The 23,909-nt window shown below is 43.9% G+C and overlaps 2 protein-coding genes across 4 annotated transcripts in view; both read left to right on the top strand.

Annotated features, from left to right (window-relative positions):
• The window catches only part of tnks1bp1 (tankyrase 1 binding protein 1), a 79,594-nt gene extending 58,704 nt beyond the window's left edge, over positions 1–20,890 (top strand). For all 3 annotated transcript variants that reach the window (XM_061875319.1, XM_061875318.1, XM_061875317.1), the window contains 7 exons: positions 3,058–3,155; positions 7,568–7,670; positions 16,749–16,884; positions 16,960–17,081; positions 17,144–17,316; positions 17,387–17,469; positions 20,515–20,890. In XM_061875319.1, coding sequence (XP_061731303.1) covers positions 3,058–3,155; positions 7,568–7,670; positions 16,749–16,884; positions 16,960–17,081; positions 17,144–17,316; positions 17,387–17,459 — 705 coding nt within the window. In that variant the 3' untranslated portion in view covers positions 17,460–17,469; positions 20,515–20,890. The remainder of the gene's footprint in view (positions 1–3,057; positions 3,156–7,567; positions 7,671–16,748; positions 16,885–16,959; positions 17,082–17,143; positions 17,317–17,386; positions 17,470–20,514) is intronic.
• A 157-nt stretch (positions 20,891–21,047) lies between these two features.
• The window catches only part of LOC133535462 (beta-crystallin B3-like), a 10,027-nt gene continuing 7,165 nt past the window's right edge, over positions 21,048–23,909 (top strand). The window contains exons 1-3 of the mRNA XM_061875322.1: positions 21,048–21,223; positions 21,328–21,420; positions 23,714–23,829. Of these exons, the coding sequence (XP_061731306.1) occupies positions 21,346–21,420; positions 23,714–23,829 (191 nt within the window). The 5' untranslated portion in view covers positions 21,048–21,223; positions 21,328–21,345. The remainder of the gene's footprint in view (positions 21,224–21,327; positions 21,421–23,713; positions 23,830–23,909) is intronic.

Genomic DNA, 23,909 nt, shown 5'->3' with positions numbered 1-23,909 from the left:
ACAGGTAGCAAAGACACAAGAGTGACATGAGGCAACGACGACACAAATGACAATACGATACAATGATCCAGCGACTATAACAAGACAAAGGAGGTACAAATAGGAGCCAGCTGATTGGCAACAGGTGTGACCAGATGCCAATCAGCTGCAGCTGAGGGGGAACACAGCACTCCGGGAACAAGACAGGCAGCTGACAAAATAAGAGCACGAGACAGGAAATATATTACACACACTGAGGAGGAACACAGCACTCAGGGAACAAGACAGGAAGCTGACAAATTAAGAGCACTTGACAGGAACTAAAAGACAGGAAATACTAAACACAGGAAACAGAGGAAAAAACTAAAACATAGACAAACTGTCAGGGGCAAGCCTGACACTTGCCAACCTTGAGACCTCCGATTTCGGGAGGTATTGAGGGGGCGTGGTTAAGAGGGGAGGAGTATATTTACAGCTAGAATTCATCAAGTCAAGTATTCCATATATATATATATATATATATATATATATATATATATATATATATATATATATATATATATGTATATAGCAAAGGCATGCGGTAAAAGTAAGCATGTGCTAATTATTTTAAAACCTCTTCTCACTCCGGCACTTACCAAAGGCATGCAGTAAAAAAATTTGTGTGATGTAAGCTTGGACCTTAAATCCTACTGAATAGCTCTTAATCTTCTTCCCTTTATGCAATTTCAAATTACCGGTATTGAAATCAGCCTCCTCCATTTTGAAAATGTTGACAGGGGAAGTGTCATATATATATATATATATATATATATATATATATATATATATATATATATATATATATATATATATATAAGAGAAATACTTGAATTGCAGTGTTCATTTATTTACACATATACACACACATAACACTCATCCACTCATTGTTGAGTTCAGGGTTGAATTTTCCATCCTTGTTTTATTTGTCTGTCACTTTTTCTAACCATGCTGAACATGCTGTATCTTCCTCATTCTTCTGCTTTGCCTCCTTGTTCTGTTCGCAGTTGAGCACTGCGCTCCCTAAAAGCCGTAGATGTTATTGTCACATACGCATGTACAGTAGATGGTAGTATTGTCCTGTTTAAGAGTGTCATAACATTGCTGTTTACAGCGGACGAACTGCTTAACGGTAGACGAAAACGTGACTGCTGTTGTTGTGTGTTGTTACCGCGCTGGGAGGACGTTAATTTGAATTTCGGGAGTCTCCCGGAAAATCCGGGAGGGTTGGCAAGTATGCCAATCAACCTATCCCCAGGTGCATGTCTTTAAAGGTGGGAGGGGCCTATCCCCAGGTGCATGTCTTTAAAGGTGGGAGGGGCCTATCCCCAGGTGCATGTCTTTAAAGGTTGGAGGGGCCTATCCCCAGGTGCATGTCTTTGGTGGTGGGAGGGGCCTATCCCCAGCTGCATGTCTTTAAAGGTGGGAGGGGCCTATCCCCAGGTGCATGTCTTTAAAGGTGGGAGGGGCCTATCCCCAGGTGCATGTCTTTGGAGGTGGGAGGGGCCTATCCCCAGGTGCATGTCTTTGGTGGTGGGAGGGGCCTATCCCCAGGTGCATGTCTTTGGAGGTGGGAGGGGCCTATCCCCAGGTGCATGTCTTTGGATGTGGGAGGGGCCTATCCCCAGGTGCATGTCTTTGGTGGTGGGAGGGGCCTGTCCCCAGGTGCATGTCTTTGGAGGTGGGAGGGGCCTATCCCCAGGTGCATGTCTTTGGAGGTTGGAGGAAGCCGGAGTACCCGGAGGGAACCCACGCAGTCACGGGGAGGACATGCACACTTTACACAGAAATATCCCGAGCCCGGGATTGAACCCAGGACTACTCAGGACCTTTGTATTGTGAGGCAGACGCACTAACCCCTCTTCCACCGTATATTGAGTAAAACAAGCTTGAAACTAGAATATCAACCGTTGCGAAGCCCTGTCATCAACACTCACAAGTATAAAACGACTTTTTTTAAAGTAATCATTTCTTGTTTCAAGCATGAAAAAAAAAAAATCATGATCCATCCACCTTCCTCCGCCTATCCAAGGTCGGGTCGCGGGGGCAGCAGCCTAAGCAGGGAAGCCCAGACTTCCCTCTCCCCAGCCACTTGGTCCAGCTCCTCCCGGGGGATCCCGAGGCGTTCCCAGGCCAGCCGGTAGACATAGTGACGCAGTGGGAGAGTGGCCGTGCGCAACCCGAGGGTCCCTGGTTAAAATCCCACCTAGTACCAACCTCGTCACGTCCGTTGTGTCCTGAGCAAGACACTTCACCCTTGCTCCTGATGGGTGCTGGTTGGCGCCTTGCATAGCAGCTCCCTCCATCAGTGTGTGAATCTGTGTGTGAATGGGTAAATGTGGAAGTAGTGTCAAAGCGCTATGAGTACCTTGAAGGTAGAAAAGCGCTATACAAGTACAACCCATTTATTTATTTATCATTCCCAACGTGTCCTGGGTCTTCCCCGTGTCCTCCAAAACACCTCCCTAGGGAGGCGTTCGGGTGGCATCCTGACCAGATGCCCACCTCATCTGGCTCCTCTCCATGATGAGTCTCCTCCCGGATGACAGAGCTTTTCATAGGTGAGGATAAATTGAGAGCTTTTCCTTCCGGCTCAGCTCCTTCTTCACCACAATGGATCGATACAGCGTCCGCATTAATTAAGACGCCGCACCGATCCGCCTGTCGATCTCACCATCCGCTCCGAGGTACTAGGGGCAGGGTCTCCTCCCCAACCCGGAGATGGCACTCCACCCCTTTCCGGGCGAGAACCATGGACTCAGACTAGTTGTGCACTTGTTATTAGTGAGAATATACTTATTTTAAGCTTTTTTGGGGTTCATTGAGGTTACCTTATTGTGGAAAGTCTTGACAAGACAAAATTTCTTGTACTATTGGTAGATAATTTTGCTTAGTTCAAATAAAATACGCCTCATTTTTGTATTTTTTCCCCTTGAAACTGACTTTTTGCAGTCTGTGCCTCTTTAGTGAATTCTGGAATTTTTGTACAAAGAAGACTTCATTAATGAACATATGCAAATCTTTCTGCTTACCCCCTAGGAGACTGTGCAGAGTTATGGTGAAGACACTGATGCCTTGCTGGACTCCGAGTCTGACACGGCAAATACAACCTATGAATGGAGATCTAGAACTGACCGGTAGGATCAACCTTTTACAATATTCACACTTAACCGTGACTTCATTTTTTCTTCTAAATTGAGATATGACATTCTACCACCTTTATATACGAACCCCAAAAGCATTGAAGTTGTCACGTTGTGTAAATGTTAAATAAAAACAGAATACTCTGATTTGAAAATCCTTTTCAACTTATATTCAATGGAATAGACTGCAAAGACAAGATATTTAATGTTTCAACTGTAAAACTTTCTTATTTTTTGAAAAGAGTAGCTCATTTGGAATGTGATGCCTGCAACTTGTTTTCAAAAAAGCTGGCACAAGTAGCAAAAAAGACAAAGTTGAGGAATGCTCATCAAAGACTTACTTGGGACATCCCACAGGTGAACAGGCTAATTGGGAACAGGTGGGTGCCATGATTGATGTTTTTGTTAGGACCCTATTGAATTTCTAAGTTTTTATTATTACTATTATACTGCCGCCTCTTTGAGCTGTAATTTGACCCCCGTGACATGTTTCAAAACTCACCAAATTTGACACGCACTTAAGGACTAGCGAAAATTGCGATCAAATAAAAAAAAAAAAAAAAAAACCCAAAACTCAAAATTGCGCTCTACCGCCCCCCTAGGAAGAAAACACAGACAAAACTGTCTGTAACTTCCAGTAGGAATGTCGTAGAAACATGAAACAAAAACCACTATGTAGGTCTCAGTTAGACTTATATTTCATCCACTGAAACCCCCCCGGCTAAAATCAACAGGAAGTTTGCTATTCCCACTTCAATACAAAAGTTGGCTAAAAAAATGTCCATCCATCCATTTTCTACCGCTTATTCCCTTTCGGGGTCGCGGGGGGCGCTGGCGCCTATCTCAGCTACAATCGGGCGGAAGGCAGGGTACACCCTGGACAAGTCGCCACCTCATCGCAGGGCCAAACACAGATAGACAGACAACATTCACACTCACATTCACACACTAGGGCCAATTTAGTGTTGCCAATCAACAGGTGGATGTCTTTGGAGATGGGAGGGGCCTATCCCCAGAGGGAACCCACGCATTCACGGGGAGAACATGCAAACTCCACACAGAAAGATCCCGAGCCTGGGATTGAACCCAGGACTGCAGGACCTTCCTATTGTGAGGCAGACACACTAACCCCTCTGCCACCGTGAAGCCACATCCCACAGGTGAACAGGCTAATTGGGAACATGTGGGTGCCAGGATTAAAGTTTTTGTTAGGACCCTATTGAATTTCCAAGGTTTTATTATTATTAATATTCTTTATTATTATACCGCCGCCTCTTTGAGCTGTAATTTGACCCCCCTAACATGTTTCAAAACTCACCAAATTTGACACACACATCAGGACTAGCGAAAATTGCGATCAAAAAACAAACAAACCCAAAACTCAAAATTGCGCTCTACCGCCCCCTAGGAAGAAAACAGACAAAACTCTCTGTAACTTCCAATAGGAATGTCGTAGAGACATGAAACAAAAACCACTACGTAGGTCTCAGTTAGACTTATATTTCATCCAGTGAAACCCCCCCCCCGGCTAAAATCAACAGGAAGTTTGCTATTCCCACTTCAATACAAAAGTTGGCTGAAAAAATGTCGCTTTTTTTCAAACATTATCTCCTCTGAGGCCGTTTGTCATTTGGGCTTCAAATAAGCACTGAAGAAATATTGAACCCTTCTGATTAAAAGTTAAAGAAAGAGTTTTAATTACTACCCCAGTTTGGATTTTTTGAGCCCGCAAAGAACCATTTCGCTGCTGCTGTTGTCACAAAATGGCCGATTTCTGCTCAGACAAAACTGTAGGACTGTCATACACACATGAAACAAAAACCACTACGTAGGTCTCAGTTAGACTTATATTTCATCCACTGAAACCCCCCCGGCTAAAATCAACAGGAAGTTTGCTATTCCCACTTCAATGAAAAAAGTTGGCTAAAAAAAATATCGCTTTTTTTCAAATATTATCTCCTCTGAGGCCGTTTGTCGTTTCGGCTTCAAATAAGCACAGAAGAGAGATTGAACCCTTCTGATTAAATGTTAAAGAAAGAGTTTTAATTACTACCCCAGTTTGGATTTTATGAACCTGCAAAGAACCAATTGCGCTGCTGCTGTCGTCACAAAATGGCGGCTTTCTGCTCAGAAAAAACTGTAGGACTGTCATACACACATGAAACAAAAACCTCAATGTAGGTCTCACTGGGACCTATATTTCATACACTGACCACCCCCAACTAAAATCAACAGGAAGTTTGCTATTCCCACTTCAATACAACAACTGCATTACATTCACCATGCATTAGAGTCTCAAAATGGTGGCACCAAGGTGTTCTTATAAAATGCGCAAGCCACTTTACAACTGTTAATACTATGAGACTGATGTGTAACACATGTCTATACAACTATTCTCTGTGTAATAATTAATCCATCCATCTTCTACCGCTTATCTGGGCTTGGGTCGCGGGGGCAGCAGCCAAAGCAGTCCCGTCCTTTGCTGCTTGCAGCTTTAATTTTTTTCTGTATTTTGTAGTTATATGCTTTTAGTTGTAATTGTATTGAGTTTGTGGACCCCGGGAAGACTAGTGGGTTGTTGTGGCAACCAGCTAATGGGGATCCTTAATAAAAATCCAATCAGGATTGGGTATAAAAGCAGCTTCCATGAAATACTCAGTTGTTCACAAACAAGGACGGGGTGAGGGTCACCACTTTGTCAACAAATGTTTGAGCAAATCGTCCAACACTTTAAGAACAACATTTCTCAACCAGCTATTGCAAGGAATTTAGGGTTTCACCATCTACAGTCTGTAATATCATCAAAAGGTTCAGAGAATCTGGAGAAATCCCTGCACGTAAACCATGATATTACGGACCTCGGATCCCTCAGGCTGTACTGCATCAAAAAGCCACATCAATGTGTAAAGGATATCATCACATCACTTCAGAAAATCCCTGTCAGTAACTACAGTCGGTCGCAACATCTGTAAGTGCAAGTTAAATTCTCTACAATGCAAAGCCAAAACCATTTATCAACAACACCCAGAAACACCGCCAGCTTCGCTGGGCCCGAGCACATATAAAATGAAGTGGAAAATCAATCAATCAATCAATGTTTATTTATATAGCCCCAAATCACAAATGTCTCAAAGGACTGCACAAATCATTACGACTACAACATCCTCGGAAGAACCCACAAAAGGGCAAGGAAAACTCACACCCAGTGGGCAGGGAGAATTCACATCCAGTGGGACGCCAGTGACAATGCTGACTATGAGAAACCTTGGAGAGGACCTCAGATGTGGGTCTGACGAGACCACATTTCAAATTGTTTTTACAAATGTGAACCATCCGGATTGTTCTCGGCGCAAAGTTGAAAAGGCAACATCTGTGATGGTATGGGGGTGCATTAGTGCCCAAGGCATGGGTAACTTACACATCTGTGAAGGCACCATTAATGATGAAAGGTACATACAGGTTTTGGAACAACATATGTTGTCATCCAAGCAACGTTATCTTGGACGCCCCTGCTTATTTCAGCAAAACAATGCCAAGCCACGTGTTACAACAGAAGTTGCTTCGTAGTAAAAGAGTCCAGGTACTTTCCTGGCCCGCCTGCAGTCCAGACCTGTCTCTAATGGAAAATGTGTGGCGCATTATGAAGCGTAAAATACGACAGCGGAGACCCCGGACTGTTGAAGGACTGAAGCTCTACATAAAACAAGAATGGGAAAGAATTCCACTTTCAAAGCTTCAACTATTAGTTTCCTCAGTTCCCAAACGTTTATTGAGTGTTGTTAAAAGAAAAGGTGATGTAACACAGTGGTGAACATGCCCTTTCCCAACTACTTTGGCACCTGTTGCAGCCATGAAATTCTAAGTTAATTATTATTTGCAAAAAAAAATAATGTTTATGAGTTTGAACATCAAACATGTTGTTTTTGTAGTTTATTCAACTGAATATGGGTTGAGATCATTACATTTACATTTATTATATTTACCATCCATCCATCCATCCATCCATTTTCTACCGCTTATTCCCTTTTGGGGTCGCGGGGGGCGCTGGCGCCTATCTCAGCTACAATCGGGCGGAAGGCGGGGCACACCCTGGACAAGTCGCCACCTCATCGCAGTATTATATTTACATTTAACAAAATTTCCCAACTCATATAGAAACGGGGTTTGTAGTTTCTTAGTATGAACATGAAATATCTTGTCTTTGAATATAAGTATTTGCAAATCATTATATTCTCTTTTTATTTACCATTTACACAAGGTGACAACTTCACTGCTTTTGGGATGTTTATTATTTTCAACTCCAAGTCCCTTCTAGGGGTGAAATAGAGCACATAAATGAGTCTGAGATACTTAATTATGCACCGATAGTTGAATATATGCTGTCTTTTCCTGACCGATGTCTGAAGGACTCTTATTGAACCAAGTCCAAAGCCTTCCGTCGATGCGCTTCCTAAGGTCCTCCATGACGAGGTTGATCCAACGGAACCGGAACTGTTTCCCTTCCCTGAGGTTGGTCATGATTCTTTTCTTCTGCAGGCACATTTATTTTAAAAAACACCTTAGAAGTGAGATGAGTATTACATGCAATTTAATGCAGTGGAAGGTTTGAGGTGGGTCTGGTCAAGGATATTGGTGGACCTCAGATGAGTTCAGGTTTCAGATCAATTTGGTCGACTAGTGGTTTGCATGTCAGTCAGGAGATGAGGGTTTGAATCTCTGTTGCGGCCTCTCTGTGTGCACTTGGCATGTTCTGCTTGTAGGAGGATGTTTTTTTGAGGGTATGACGGTTTCCTCCCACATCCCCCAAAACATCCATGTTGGTTCAATTGGAGATTCTAAACCAGGAGAGTCGAACTGGTTTTCATTGAGGGCCACATCACAATTATAAGTATAATAAATATGTGAATATAACCGCGTCATAGCCATGTTACTGATTGTTATACTCTTTACTAACACATTGAAGGACAACTTGCTTTAAAGAAGATGACAAGAATATATTTAAGTGAAGCCAGAACTACATTCAATGACCTGGTGGACCACATAAAATGAACAGGTGGGCAACATAAAATGACCTTGTGGGCCACATAAAAGGACCAGGTGGGCCACATAAAATGACCAGGTGGGCCACATAAAATGACCAGGTGGACCACTTAAAATGAACAGGTGGACCACATGAAATAATGTGGTGGACAGCATAAAATGACCAGGTGGGCCACGTAAAATGACCAGGTGGGCCACATAAAATGACCAGGTGGGCCACATAAAATGACCAGGTGGGCCACATAAAATGACCAGGTGGCCCACGTAAAATGACCTGGTGGACCACATAAAATGACCAGGTGGGCCACATAAAATGACCTGGTGGACCACAAAAAATGACCAGGTGGACCACATGAAATAATGTGGTGGACCACATAAAATGACCAGGTGGGCCACGTAAAATGACCAGGTGGGCCACATAAAATGACCAGGTGGCCCACGTAAAATGACCTGGTGGACCACATAAAATGACTAGGTGGGCCACATAAAATGACCAGGTGGCCCACGTAAAATGACCTGGTGGACCACATGAAATGACAAGGTGGGCCACATAAAATGACCTGGTGGACCACAAAAAATGACCAGGTGGACCACATGAAATAATGTGGTGGACCACATAAAATGACCAAGTGGGCCACGTAAAATGACCAGGTGGGCCACATAAAATGACCTGGTGGACCACATAAAAAATAATGTGGTGGACCACATTAAATGACCTGGTGAACCACATAAAATGACCAGGTGGACCACATTAAATGACCTAGTGGACCACATAAAATGACCTGGTGGACCACATAAAATGACCTGGTGGACCACATGAAATAATGTGGTGGACCACATAAGATGATCAGGTGGGCCACGTAAAATGACCTGGTGGACCACGTGAAATAATTGGTGGACCACATAAAATGATCAGGTGGGCCACATAAAATGACATGTAGGACCACATGAAATAATGTGGTGGACCACATAAAATGACCAGGTGGGCCAAATGAAATAATGTGGTGGGTCACTTAAAATGACCTCGTGGACCACATGAATTAATGTGGTGGACCACATAAAATGACCTGGTGGACCACATAAAATTACCAGCTGGGCCACGTAAATGACCTGGTGGACCACATAAAATGACCTAGTGGACCACGTAAAATGACCAGGTGGACCACATAAAATGACCTGGAGGACCACATGAAATAATGTGGTGGACCACGTAAAATGACCAGGTGGGCCAGTGAAATAATGTAGTGGGCCACTTAAAATGACCTTGTGGACTACATAAATTAATGTGGTGGACCACATAAAATGACCTGGTGGACCACATGAAATAATGTAGTGGACCACATAAAATGACCAGGTGGGCCACATAAAATGACATGGTGGAACACAAAAAATGACCAGGTGGACCACATGAAATAATGTGGTGGACTACATAAAATGACCAAGTGGGCCACATAAATGACCAGGTGGACCACATGAAATAATTGGTGGACCACATAAAATGACCAGGTGGACCACATAAAATGACCAGGTGGGCCACATAAAATAACTAGGTGGGCCACATAAAATGACCTGATGGGTCACATAAATGACCTGGTGGACCACATGAAATAATGTAGTGGACCACATAAAATGACCAGGTGGGCCACGTAAAATGACATGGTGGACCACAATAATGACCAGGTGGACCACATGAAATAATGTGGTGGACCACATAAAATGACCAGGTGGGCCACATAAATGACCAGGTGGACCACATGAAATAATTGGTGGACCACATAAAATGACCAGGTGGACCACATAAAATGACCAAGTGGGCCACGTAAAATGACCAGGTGGGCCACATGAAATAATGTGGTGGACCACATAAAATGACCAGGTGGGCCACATGAAATAATGTGGTGGACCACATAAAATGACCAGGTGGGCCACATAAAATGACATGGTGAACCACATTAAATGACCAGGTGGACCACATGAAATAATGTGGTGGACCACATAAAATGACATGGTGGACCACAAAAAATGACCAGGTGGACCACATGAAATAATGTGGTGGACCACATAAAATGACCAGGTGGGCCACATGAATGACCAGGTGGACCACATGAAATAATTGGTGGACCACATAAAATGACCAGGTGGACCACATAAAATGACCAGGTGGGCCACATAAAATGACCAGGTGGGCCACATAAAATGACCTGATGGGTCACATAAGTGACCTGGTGGACCACATGAAATAATGTAGTGGACCACATAAAATGACCAGGTGGGCCACGTAAAATGACATGGTGGACCACAATAATGACCAGGTGGACCACATGAAATAATGTGGTGGACCACATAAAATGACCAGGTGGGCCACATAAATGACCAGGTGGACTACATGAAATAATTGGTGGACCACATAAAATGACCAGGTGGACCACATAAAATGACCAAGTGGGCCATGTAAAATGACCAGGTGGGCCACATGAAATAATGTGGTGGACCACATAAAATGACCAGGTGGGCCACATGAAATAATGTGGTGGACCACATAAAATGACCAGGTGGGCCACATAAAATGACATGGTGAACCACATTAAATGACCAGGTGGACCACATGAAATAATGTGGTGGACCACATAAAATGACCAGGTGGGCCACATAAATGACCAGGTGGACCACATGAAATGACATGGTGAACCACATTAAATGACCAGGTGGACCACATGAAATAACGTGGTGGACCACATAAAATGACCAGGTGGGCCACATAAATGACCAGGTGGGCCACATAAATGACCAGGTGGACCACATGAAATGACATGGTGAACCACATTAAATGACCAGGTGGACCACGTGAAATAATGTAGTGGACCACATAAAATGACCAGGTGGGCCACGTAAAATGACCTGGTGGACCACATGAAATAATGTGGTGGACCACATAAGATGACCAGGTGGGCCACATAAAATGAGCTGGTGGACCACATGAAATAATTGGTGGACCACATAAATTGACCAGGTGGGCCACATAAAATGACCTGGTGGACCACATGAAATAATTGGTGGACCACATAAATTGACCAGGTGGGCCACATAAAATGACCAGGTGGACCACATGAAATAATGTGGTGGACCACATAAAATGACCAGGTGGGCCACATAAATGACCTGGTGGACCACATGAAATAATGTGGTGGACCACATAAGATGACCAGGTGGGCCACATAAAATGACCTGGAGGACCACATGAAATAATTGGTGGACCACATAAATTGACCAGGTGGGCCACATAAATGACCTGGTGGACCACATGAAATAATGTAGTGGACCACATAAAATGACCAGGTGGGCCACATAAATGACCAGGTGGACCACGTGAAATAATGTAGTGGACCACATAAAATGACCAGGTGGGCCACATAAATGACCAGGTGGACCACATGAAATGACATGGTGAACCACATTAAATGACCAGTTGGACCACGTGAAATAATGTAGTGGACCACATAAAATGACCAGGTGGGCCACGTAAAATGACCTGGTGGACCACATGAAATAATGTGGTCGACCACATAAGATGACCAGGTGGGCCACATAAAATGACCTGGTGGACCACATGAAATAATTGGTGGACCACATAAATTGACCAGGTGGGCCACATAAAATGACCTGGTGGACCACATGAAATAATTGGTGGACCACATAAATTGACCAGGTGGGCCACATAAAATGACCTGGTGGACCACATGAAATAATGTGGTGGACCACATAAAATGACCAGGTGGGCCACATAAATGACCTGGTGGACCACATGAAATAATGTAGTGGACCACATAAAATGACCAGGTGGGCCACATAAATGACCAGGTGGACCACGTGAAATAATGTAGTGGACCACATAAAATGACCAGGTGGGCCTCATAAAATGACCTGGAGGACCACATGAAATAATGTGGTGGGCCACTTAAAATGACGTAGTGGACCACATAAAATGACCAGGTGGGCCACGTAAAATGACCTGGTGGACCACATGAAATAATGTGGTGGACCACATAAGATGACCAGGTGGGCCACGTAAAATGACCAGGTGGGCCACGTAAAATGACCTGGTGGACCACATGAAATAATGTGGTGGACCACATAAATTGACCAGGTGGGCCACATAAAATGACCTGATGGACCACATGAAATAATTGGTGGACCACATAAATTGACCAGGTGGGCCACATAAAATAACTAGGTGGGCCACATAAAATGACCTGATGGGTCACATAAATGACCTGGTGGACCACATGAAATAATGTAGTGGACCACATAAAATGACCAGGTGGGCCACGTAAAATGACATGGTGGACCACAATAATGACCAGGTGGACCACATGAAATAATGTGGTGGACCACATAAAATGACCAGGTGGGCCACATAAATGACCAGGTGGACCACATGAAATAATTGGTGGACCACATAAAATGACCAGGTGGACCACATAAAATGACCAAGTGGGCCACGTAAAATGACCAGGTGGGCCACATGAAATAATGTGGTGGACCACATAAAATGACCAGGTGGGCCACATGAAATAATGTGGTGGACCACATAAAATGACCAGGTGGGCCACATAAAATGACATGGTGAACCACATTAAATGACCAGGTGGACCACATGAAATAATGTGGTGCACCACATAAAATGACATGGTGGACCACAAAAAATGACCAGGTGGACCACATGAAATAATGTGGTGGACCACATAAAATGACCAGGTGGGCCACATGAATGACCAGGTGGACCACATGAAATAATTGGTGGACCACATAAAATGACCAGGTGGACCACATAAAATGACCAGGTGGGCCACATAAAATGACCAGGTGGGCCACATAAAATGACCTGATGGGTCACATAAATGACCTGGTGGACCACATGAAATAATGTAGTGGACCACATAAAATGACCAGGTGGGCCACGTAAAATGACATGGTGGACCACAATAATGACCAGGTGGACCACATGAAATAATGTGGTGGACCACTTGAAATGACCAGGTGGGCCACATAAATGACCAGGTGGACTACATGAAATAATTGGTGGACCACATAAAATGACCAGGTGGACCACATAAAATGACCAAGTGGGCCATGTAAAATGACCAGGTGGGCCACATGAAATAATGTGGTGGACCACATAAAATGACCAGGTGGGCCACATAAAATGACATGGTGAACCACATTAAATGACCAGGTGGACCACATGAAATAATGTGGTGGACCACATAAAATGACCAGGTGGGCCACATAAATGACCAGGTGGACCACATGAAATGACATGGTGAACCACATTAAATGACCAGGTGGACCACATGAAATAACGTGGTGGACCACATAAAATGACCAGGTGGGCCACATAAATGACCAGGTGGGCCACATAAATGACCAGGTGGACCACATGAAATGACATGGTGAACCACATTAAATGACCAGGTGGACCACGTGAAATAATGTAGTGGACCACATAAAATGACCAGGTGGGCCACGTAAAATGACCTGGTGGACCACATGAAATAATGTGGTGGACCACATAAGATGACCAGGTGGGCCACATAAAATGAGCTGGTGGACCACATGAAATAATTGGTGGACCACATAAATTGACCAGGTGGGCCACATAAAATGACCTGGTGGACCACATGAAATAATTGGTGGACCACATAAATTGACCAGGTGGGCCACATAAAATGACCAGGTGGACCACATGAAATAATGTGGTGGACCACATAAAATGACCAGGTGGGCCACATAAATGACCTGGTGGACCACATGAAATAATGTGGTGGACCACATAAGATGACCAGGTGGGCCACATAAAATGACCTGGAGGACCACATGAAATAATTGGTGGACCACATAAATTGACCAGGTGGGCCACATAAAATGACTTGGTGGACCACATGAAATAATGTGGTGGACCACATAAAATGACCAGGTGGGCCACATAAAATGACCTGGTGGACCACATGAAATAATGTAGTGGACCACATAAAATGACCAGGTGGGCCACATAAATGACCAGGTGGACCACGTGAAATAATGTAGTGGACCACATAAAATGACCAGGTGGGCCACATAAATGACCAGGTGGACCACATGAAATGACATGGTGAACCACATTAAATGACCAGTTGGACCACGTGAAATAATGTAGTGGACCACATAAAATGACCAGGTGGGCCACGTAAAATGACCTGGTGGACCACATGAAATAATGTGGTCGACCACATAAGATGACCAGGTGGGCCACTTAAATGACCTGGTGGACCACATGAAATAATTGGTGGACCACATAAATTGACCAGGTGGGCCACATAAAATGACCTGGTGGACCACATGAAATAATTGGTGGACCACATAAATTGACCAGGTGGGCCACATAAAATGACCTGGTGGACCACATGAAATAATGTGGTGGACCACATAAAATGACCAGGTGGGCCACATAAATGACCTGGTGGACCACATGAAATAATGTAGTGGACCACATAAAATGACCAGGTGGGCCACATAAATGACCAGGTGGACCACGTGAAATAATGTAGTGGACCACATAAAATGACCAGGTGGGCCACATAAAATGACCTGGAGGACCACATGAAATAATGTGGTGGGCCACTTAAAATGACGTAGTGGACCACATAAAATGACCAGGTGGGCCACGTAAAATGACCTGGTGGACCACATGAAATAATGTGGTGGACCACATAAGATGACCAGGTGGGCCACATAAAATGACCAGGTGGGCCACGTAAAATGACCTGGTGGACCACATGAAATAATGTGGTGGACCACATAAATTGACCAGGTGGGCCACATAAAATGACCTGGTGGACCACATGAAATAATTGGTGGACCACATAAATTGACCAGGTGGGCCACATAAAATGACCTGGTGGACCACATGAAATAATTGGTGGACCACATAAATTGACCAGGTGGGCCACATAAAATGACCTGGTGGACCACATGAAATAATGTGGTGGACCACATAAAATGACCAGGTGGGCCACATAAATGACCTGGTGGACCACATGAAATAATGTAGTGGACCACATAAAATGACCAGGTGGGCCACATAAATGACCTGGTGGACCACATGAAATAATGTAGTGGACCACATAAAATGACCAGGTGGGCCACATAAAATGACCTGGAGGACCACATGAAATAATGTGGTGGGCCACTTAAAATGACGTAGTGGACCACATAAAATGACCAGGTGGGCCACGTAAAATGACCTGGTGGACCACATGAAATAATGTGGTGGACCACATAAGATGACCAGGTGGGCCACATAAAATGACCAGGTGGGCCACGTAAAATGACCTGGTGGACCACATGAAATAATGTGGTGGACCACATAAATTGACCAGGTGGGCCACATAAAATGACCTGGTGGACCACATGAAATAATTGGTGGACCACATAAATTGACCAGGTGGGCCACATAAAATGACCTGGTGGACCACATGAAATAATTGGTGGACCACATAAATTGACCAGGTGGGCCACATAAAATGACCTGGTGGACCACATGAAATAATGTGGTGGACCACATAAAATGACCAGGTGGGCCACATAAATGACCTGGTGGACCACATGAAATAATGTAGTGGACCACATAAAATGACCAGGTGGGCCACATAAATGACCTGGTGGACCACATGAAATAATGTAGTGGACCACATAAAATGACCAGGTGGGCCACATAAAATGACCTGGAGGACCACATGAAATAATGTGGTGGGCCACTTAAAATGACGTAGTGGACCACATAAAATGACCAGGTGGGCCACGTAAAATGACCTGGTGGACCACATGAAATAATGTGGTGGACCACATAAATTGACCAGGTGGGCCACATAAAATGACCTGGTGGACCACATGAAATAATTGGTGGACCACATAAATTGACCAGGTGGGCCACATGAAATAATGTGGTGGACCACATAAAATGACCAGGTGGGCCACATAAATGACCTGGTGGACCACATGAAATAATGTAGTGGACCACATAAAATGACCAGGTGGGCCACATAAATGACCAGGTGGACCACATGAAATAATGTAGTGGACCACATAAAATGACCAGGTGGGCCACGTAAAATGACATGGTGGACCACATGAAATAATGTGGTGGACCACATAAGATGACCAGGTGGGCCACATAAAATGACCTGGTGGACCACATGAAATAATTGGTGGACCACATAAATTGACCAGGTGGGCCACATAAAATGACCTGGTGGACCACATGAAATAATGTGGTGGACCACATAAAATGACCAGGTGGGCCACATAAATGACCTGGTGGGCCACATGAAATAATGTGGTGGGCCACTTAAAATGACGTAGTGGACCACATAAAATGACCATGGAGCGGGAGCTGGCGATGACGTAATGGTCACCTGTGATGTCTACAAGAAGAGCAGAAGAAACGTGTTTGATGCCAAGATGTTTGTCTCCCCAAGTGTTGCAGTTGAAGGTGTGGTGTTATGTTCACAGACCTTTACTCCTCTCCTGGACACCAGCGCGCAGAAGTTCAGGGCCGATCTGGCCAAGACCCACAGGCGATCACGTCCGTCACGCGCCAGACCAACTCTACCAGAGAGTCAGGACTGGAGGTCTCGTGACACAACAGGTCATCCATGATCCCCTCCTCAGTAGACTTAGTAATATCTCTTTTCAAATGTGCTGAAGTTGCCTCGGATTTCAGACGGCGAGCAGAAGGAGTCGGACTCTGAGGAGGAGGAGCCGCCCAACCAGAGGACAGTCTCCACTCCTCCTTCCTCCAGGAAGGTGGCCGTGTTCCCTGGCATAAGTCCTCTGAGCCTGATTGTAAGTCCAAGGAGAAGTCCTCCAGCTCGTGGAAGACCACATGACTGTCCATGCTCCCGCAGGCTCAGATGAAGAAGAGAGCAGAAGGAAGAGACCAGACTGAAGAGGACAAGGAAAGTCTCAACGACCAAGCCGAGCCGTCTGCGCCCGTCCCCATGCCTCGCTCTCCCCGCCCTCGCGCTCCTCTGGCTGGGGCCGCTCTAGTGCTGCCACCCTTAGGCGGCACAGACGGAGGGTAAGAAGGAAAACTAATACTGTGCCAAAAGTTGTTTTTTTTTTTAATAAAGTGTTTGTGTGTTTTCCAGTGCTGTGCCTTCTCCGTCCTGGCTCATGGAGCTGAAATCTAAGAAGCGTGTCAGTCAACACGAAGGGGAGTAGTGTGCAGGAGGTGAGGATTCAACTTGTTGCCATAGAAACACATACAACAATATCATTAAGATAAGAAATAGTTAAACAAACCTCGTTTCCATATGAGTTGGGAAATTGTGTTAAATGTAAATATAAACGGAATACATCCATCCATCCATTTTCTACCGCTTATTCCCTTTTGGGGTCGCGGGGGGCGCTGGCGGCTATCTCAGCTACAATCGGGCGGAAGGCGGGGTACACCCTGGACAAGTCGCCCCCTCAATATAATGATTTGCAAATCCTTTTCAACCCATATTCAGTTGAATATGCTACAAAGACAACATATTTGATGTTCAAACTGATAAAAAAAATTTTTTTTTTTGCAAATAATCATTAACTTTAGAATTTGATGCCAGCAACATGTGACAAAGAAGTTGGGAAAGGTGGCAATAAATACTGATGAAGTTGAGGAATGCTCATCAAACACTTATTTGGAACATCCCACAGGTGTGCAGGCTAATTGGGAACAGGTGGGTGCCATGATTGGGTATAAAAACAGCTTCCCAAAAAAATGCTCAGTCTTTCACAAGAAAGGATGGGGCGAGGTACACCCCTTTGTCCACAACTGCGTGAGCAAATAGTCAAACAGTTTAAGAACAACTTTTCTCAAAGTGCAATTGCAAGAAATTTAGGGATTTCAACATCTACGCTCCATAATATCATCAAAAGGTTCAGAGAATCTGGAGAAATCACTCCATGGCCGGAAACCAACATTGAATGACCGTTACCTACTGTATTAAAAACCGACATCAATCTCTAAAGGATATCACCACATGGGCTCAGGAACACTTTAGAAAACCACTGTCACTAAATACAGTTGGTCGCTACATCTGTAAGTGCAAGTTAAAGCTCTACTTTTCAAAGCGCAAGCCATTTATCAACAACATCCAGAAACGTCGCCGGCTTCTCTGGGCCCGAGATCATCTAAGAGGGACTGATGCAAAGTGGAAAAGTGTTCTGTGGTCTGACGAGTCCACATTTCAAATTGTTTTCTGGAAATATTCGACATCGTGTCATCCGGACCAAAGGGGAAGCGAACCATCCAGACTGTTACTGACGCAAAGTTGAAAAGCCAGCAGGTGTGATGGTATGGGGGTGCATTAGTGCCCAAGGTATGGGTAACTTACACATCTGTGAAGGCACCATTAATGCTGAAAGGTACATACAGGTTTTGGAGCAACATATGTTGTCATCCAAGCAACGTTATCATGGACGCCCCTGCTTATTTCAGCAAGACAATGCCAAGCCACATTCAGGTCAGGTCCTGCTTCCTCTCCGCTTTGTAGATCTCGGGTCAAGACAAAATCTTCCTGTGGATTACAAGACATCAAAGAAACGGACACCTTCATGTCGCTTCCCACTTCAGACAGTGGAGTTTTACAAGCCTTTTGATTGGTAGGATCAAAGACAGCTTTCTGTGATAACTTTGATACAATTATTCCGACATCAGTAAAGCCATAATAAATTCATAAAAGAACCAAACTTCATGATGACATGATGTTCTTTACAAGTGTATGTAAACTTTTGACCACTACTGTATACCGTATTTCCTTGAATTGCGGCCGGGGCTCTAATTAATTTTAAACCTCTTCTCACTCCGGCACTTACCAAAGGCATGCGGTAAATTTAGGCCTGCGCTTATAAATTTGAGTGTGATGTAAGGATACCATCTTCAAAAAAACGTTATTATGGTCTTACCTTTACTTATAAATTAAGTCCATGCGCAGCTCCTTCTGATCAAAAGCATCGATAACTTGTTTATAGAAGTCTTCCTTATCTTTCTTCAGTTTTAAAAGTCTCTCTGTCTCGATGGAGATCTTCCTTTATTACCTCCTGCTTCCATTGAAAGTCCAGTGTAGAAAACTGTTTTATTTTAGATATGTAATCCTCCATGTTAAAAGTGCAAGCGAGAGGAAAAAATAAACTCTTGCTGCTTGTTGTCACTTCTTCTGCGGCCGAGTAGTCGCAAGAAGGATCACTAGCGCCCTCTACCACCAGGAGGCGGGAGTCATTTAATGACTCATATTTGACACACGCAGCTACGGTATATTAATAAAACATAGCTGCTTACTGTTCTTTTTAGCATATTCAATAGCTTGGACCTTAAATCCTACTGAATAGCTCTTAATCTTCTGTCCTTGAAATCAGCCTCCTCCATTTTGAAAATGACGACAGGTGAAGTGTCACTCGTGACGTGACGAGTTTGACCCGGCGGAAATTCTAGGCACATGCTAATTATTTGGCGAGACGAGTTTGACCCGGCGGAAATTCTAGACATGTGCTAATAAAAATAATATTTTGCGAAACGAGTTTGACCCGGCGTTGATCCTGAGCCGGCGGTAATGCTAAGCATGCGCTAATTATTTTGCGAAACAAGTTTGACCCGGCAGTAATTCTAGGCAGGCGCGTACTATATACCCGGCAGCATTTTAAGGAAATACGGTAGGCAGAATAGGTGGCAGAGTGGTTAGTGCGTCTACCTCACAATGCGAAGGTCCTGCAGTCCTGGGTTCAAATCCAGGCTCGGGATCTTTCTGTGTGGAGTTTGCATGTCCTCCCCGTGAATGCGTGGGTTCCCTCCGGGTACTCCGGCTTCCTCCCACCTCCAAAGACATGCACCTGGGAAGGTTGATTGGCAACACTAAATGGTCCCTAGTGTGTGAATGTGAGTGTGAATGTTGTCTGTCTATCTGTGTTGGCCCTGTGATGAGGTGGCGACTTGTCCAGGGTGTACCCCGCCTTCCGCCCGATTGTAGCTGAGATAGGCCAAAAGGGAATAAGCGGTAGAAAATGGAGAATAGATGACTGTAATTATCTACGTTGTTAGCCGCCTCTTGTTATCAGTTTTTGTTTAACTGTTTAAAAAGAAGGACTTGTCTCACATAGGGATTGTGGATGAAGGCTCAAAACAGTATCTTTTAAGGATTTGGGTCCAGTATTATTAGTTATTGATCAATCTTAGCAGCTGTTGACCAATATTATTTTCTTTTCTCTGAGCTACTGTAAATGTCTTCTCCCTGTACAGCAACCACCACGCTGCTGGCAGAGAATCCATCCCAAGTCAGATGACACCTCACCAAGGTCTTCATTTTGCACTTTTGGAGCGCCTTATTTTGTACATTTACTGAAATATGCCAAAAAAAGAAAGAAAGAGGAAAATTCAGGCTTCTGCAAAATACATTGAACACTTTTTTGTTGTTGTCTTGTACGTGATTAGTTGCCAAGGCCGAAGAGCCACCATTGTGCATGTTGGGGGGAAGAACCAGGCACACATATCAGAGAGCACAATAATAAGCTTGCCGGAGGATGTTTTTATGCTGTGTGAATAATGTTTGTCTGCTTCTCATCAAGTTCAACAACATTTGAAAAGTGTTGGATGGATTAAAGTCTTTTCTACGAAACGTACGGGGAGTGTGTTGTGTGTGAGGAGAAGACCGCCAGCAGGCAGGTCCTGCTGAGTGAGTGCACGGCCACGGGACCATGGCGAGGACGGCGGGGCGGCGTTTGCCAGGGCTGGGGGGGGAGGGGGGGGGGGGTCTATTGATGACACAATGGGCACCGCAGACTTGCTGCATCGACAGGCTTTTTGCTGCTGTGGCCAGAAATAAACCATAAATAGCCCCCCGGCCTCCACCCGGCGCTCGCCAGGCCTCCACACCCACACAGGAGACGCAGACAAAGGGAAGAGCGGGAGATTGGCTCGGAGCAGGTGCAGGGACACACCAGGCATCCAGGTAAACACCGACTTTCTTCAAGTGGTGGAAACTACATGTGTGAAAACACTTTTCAAGACTAAACTTCACTGACTAAACCTCAATCATTATTTGGACTGTTGCAGCACCAAAGTAAGAAAACAATGACGGAACAACAAGGAACCCCAGACCAGTTCCCTGCAGAGAAGGGCCAAGGAGGAGCTGGAGCTTCATATAAGGTCCGCTAGATCTCCTTCTAAAGTCTCCTTTCTCACTTTTATATTGGGATGGCTTTTAGTTTTTGCAACCAAGCTAACAAGATTTAGATTGTGTCCTTTTGCAACATTCTACTTCATGTTATTGACATAATGTGCTATAAGCTAATAATAAAATAAAGTGGCTCCCAGGCCGCACTTTGGACACCCCTGATTTTAACCCTCCGGGGACAAAGTTGACCTAAAACTCTTCTTGACTCTCGCTACTATATTGGATCGACTATGGACTGGCCTTATATATATATATATATATATATATATATATATATATATATATATATATATATATATATATATATATATATATATATATATATATATATATATATATATATATATATATATATATATGGATATATATATATATATAACATGCACCTGGGGATAGGTTGATTGGCAACATTAAAAAATGGCCCTAGTGTGTGAATGTGAGTGTGAATGTTGTCTGTCTATCTGTGTTGGCCCTATGATGAGGTGGCGACTTGTCCAGGGTGTACCCCGCCTTCCGCCCGATTGTAGCTGAGATAGGCACCAGCGCCCCCCGCGACTCCGAAAGGATGGATGGATATATATATATATATATATATATATGTGTGTGTGTTTTTTTTTAATTTTCATTTCCTTATAAGGAAATCTAGGGGGTGTCACCTTTAGACTAATGATCACTTCCTTATAAGGACAAGTGGGGGCTGGGTCAACTATATGCTCTTTCTCATTTCCTTATAAGGAAAACTAGGGGGTGTCACCTATATAACTAATGATCATTTCCTTATAAGGACAAGGAGGGGGTGTCACTTATATGCTAATTATCATTTCCTTATAAGGAAATCTAGGGGGTGTCACTTATATGCTAATTATCATTTCCTTATAAGGACAACCAGTGGGTGTCACCTATATACTAATGATCATTTCCTTATAAGGACAACTAGGGGGTGTCACCTATTATGCTAATTATAATTTCCTTATAAGGAAATCTAGGGGGTGTCACCTATATAACTAATGATCATTTCCTTATAAGGACAACAAGGGGGTGTCACTTATATGCTAATTACCATTACCTTATAGGGACATCAAGGGGGTGTCACCTATATACTAATTAGTCTTTCCTTATAAGGACAACTAGGGGGTGTCACCTATATGCTAATTATCATTTCCTTATAAGGACAACAAGGGGGTGTCACTTATATGCTAATTATCATTACCTTATAGGGACATCAAGGGGGTGTCACCTATATACTAATTAGTCTTTCCTTATAAGGACAACTAGGGGGTGTCACCTATATGCTAATTATCATTTCCTTATAAGGACAACTAGGGGGTGTCACCGATATGCTAATTACAATTTCCTTATAAGGACAACTAGGGGGTGTCACCTATATGCTAATTATCATTTCCTTATAAGGACAACAAGGGGGTGTCACCTATATACTAATGATCCTTTCCTTATAAGGAAAACTAGGGGGTGTCACCTATATGCTAATTATCATTTCTTTATAAGGACAACTAGGGGGTGTCACCTATATGCCAATTAATCTTTCCTTATAAGGACAACTAGGGGGTGTCACCTATATGCTAATTATCATTTCCTTATAAGGACAACTAGGGGGTGTCACCGATATGCTAATTATCATTTCCTTATAAGGACAACAAGGGGGTGTCACCTATATACTAATGATCCTTTCCTTATAAGGAAAACTAGGGGGTGTCACCTATATGCTAATTATCATTTCTTTATAAGGACAACTAGGGGGTGTCACCTATATGCCAATTAATCTTTCCTTATAAGGACAACTAGGGGGTGTCACCTATATGCTAATTATCATTTCCTTATAAGGACAACTAGGGTGGGGTCAACCATATGCTAATTAGTCTTTCCTTATAAGGACAACTAGGGGGTGTCACCTATATGCTAATTATCATTTCCTTATAAGGACAACTAGGGGGTGTCACCGATATGCTAATTACCATTTCCTTATAAGGACAACTAGGGGGTGTCACCGATATGCTAATTACCATTTCCTTATAAGGACAACTAGGGTGGGGTCAACCATATGCTAATTAGGAGAAGGTCAACTCCACTTTAGACATGTCCCACTTAGATATTTTTCACAAACTTGACAAATGAGTGAAAATCCGTACAAACGTCAGCTTGAATTGGGCTCATTTTCCCAACAACAACAACAACAACAAAAAGAGTGCAATGAGAAAATAACCCCAAGTAACCGTGCGATTGTTTGCTACTATTCTTGTCTTTCAGTTGACGGTGTTTGAGTTTGAGAACTTCCGCGGCAAGAAAGTGGAAGTGTCTGGTGAGTGTAAAGATGTGCTGGAGAAGACCCAGAGAGTCGGCTCGGTCATCGTGGCGTCTGGACCGTGAGTCATCATGTGTGAACTACGCTCACATTGTGTCTGCTTCCCTCTCCTGCTCTTTTCAGCGGCTCTTAAAGGGATAG

The sequence above is a fragment of the Nerophis ophidion genome, linkage group LG16, assembly GCF_033978795.1.
Source record: "Nerophis ophidion isolate RoL-2023_Sa linkage group LG16, RoL_Noph_v1.0, whole genome shotgun sequence".
Lineage (NCBI taxonomy): Eukaryota > Metazoa > Chordata > Actinopteri > Syngnathiformes > Syngnathidae > Nerophis > Nerophis ophidion.
This window is presented reverse-complemented; position numbering and strand designations above follow the sequence as displayed.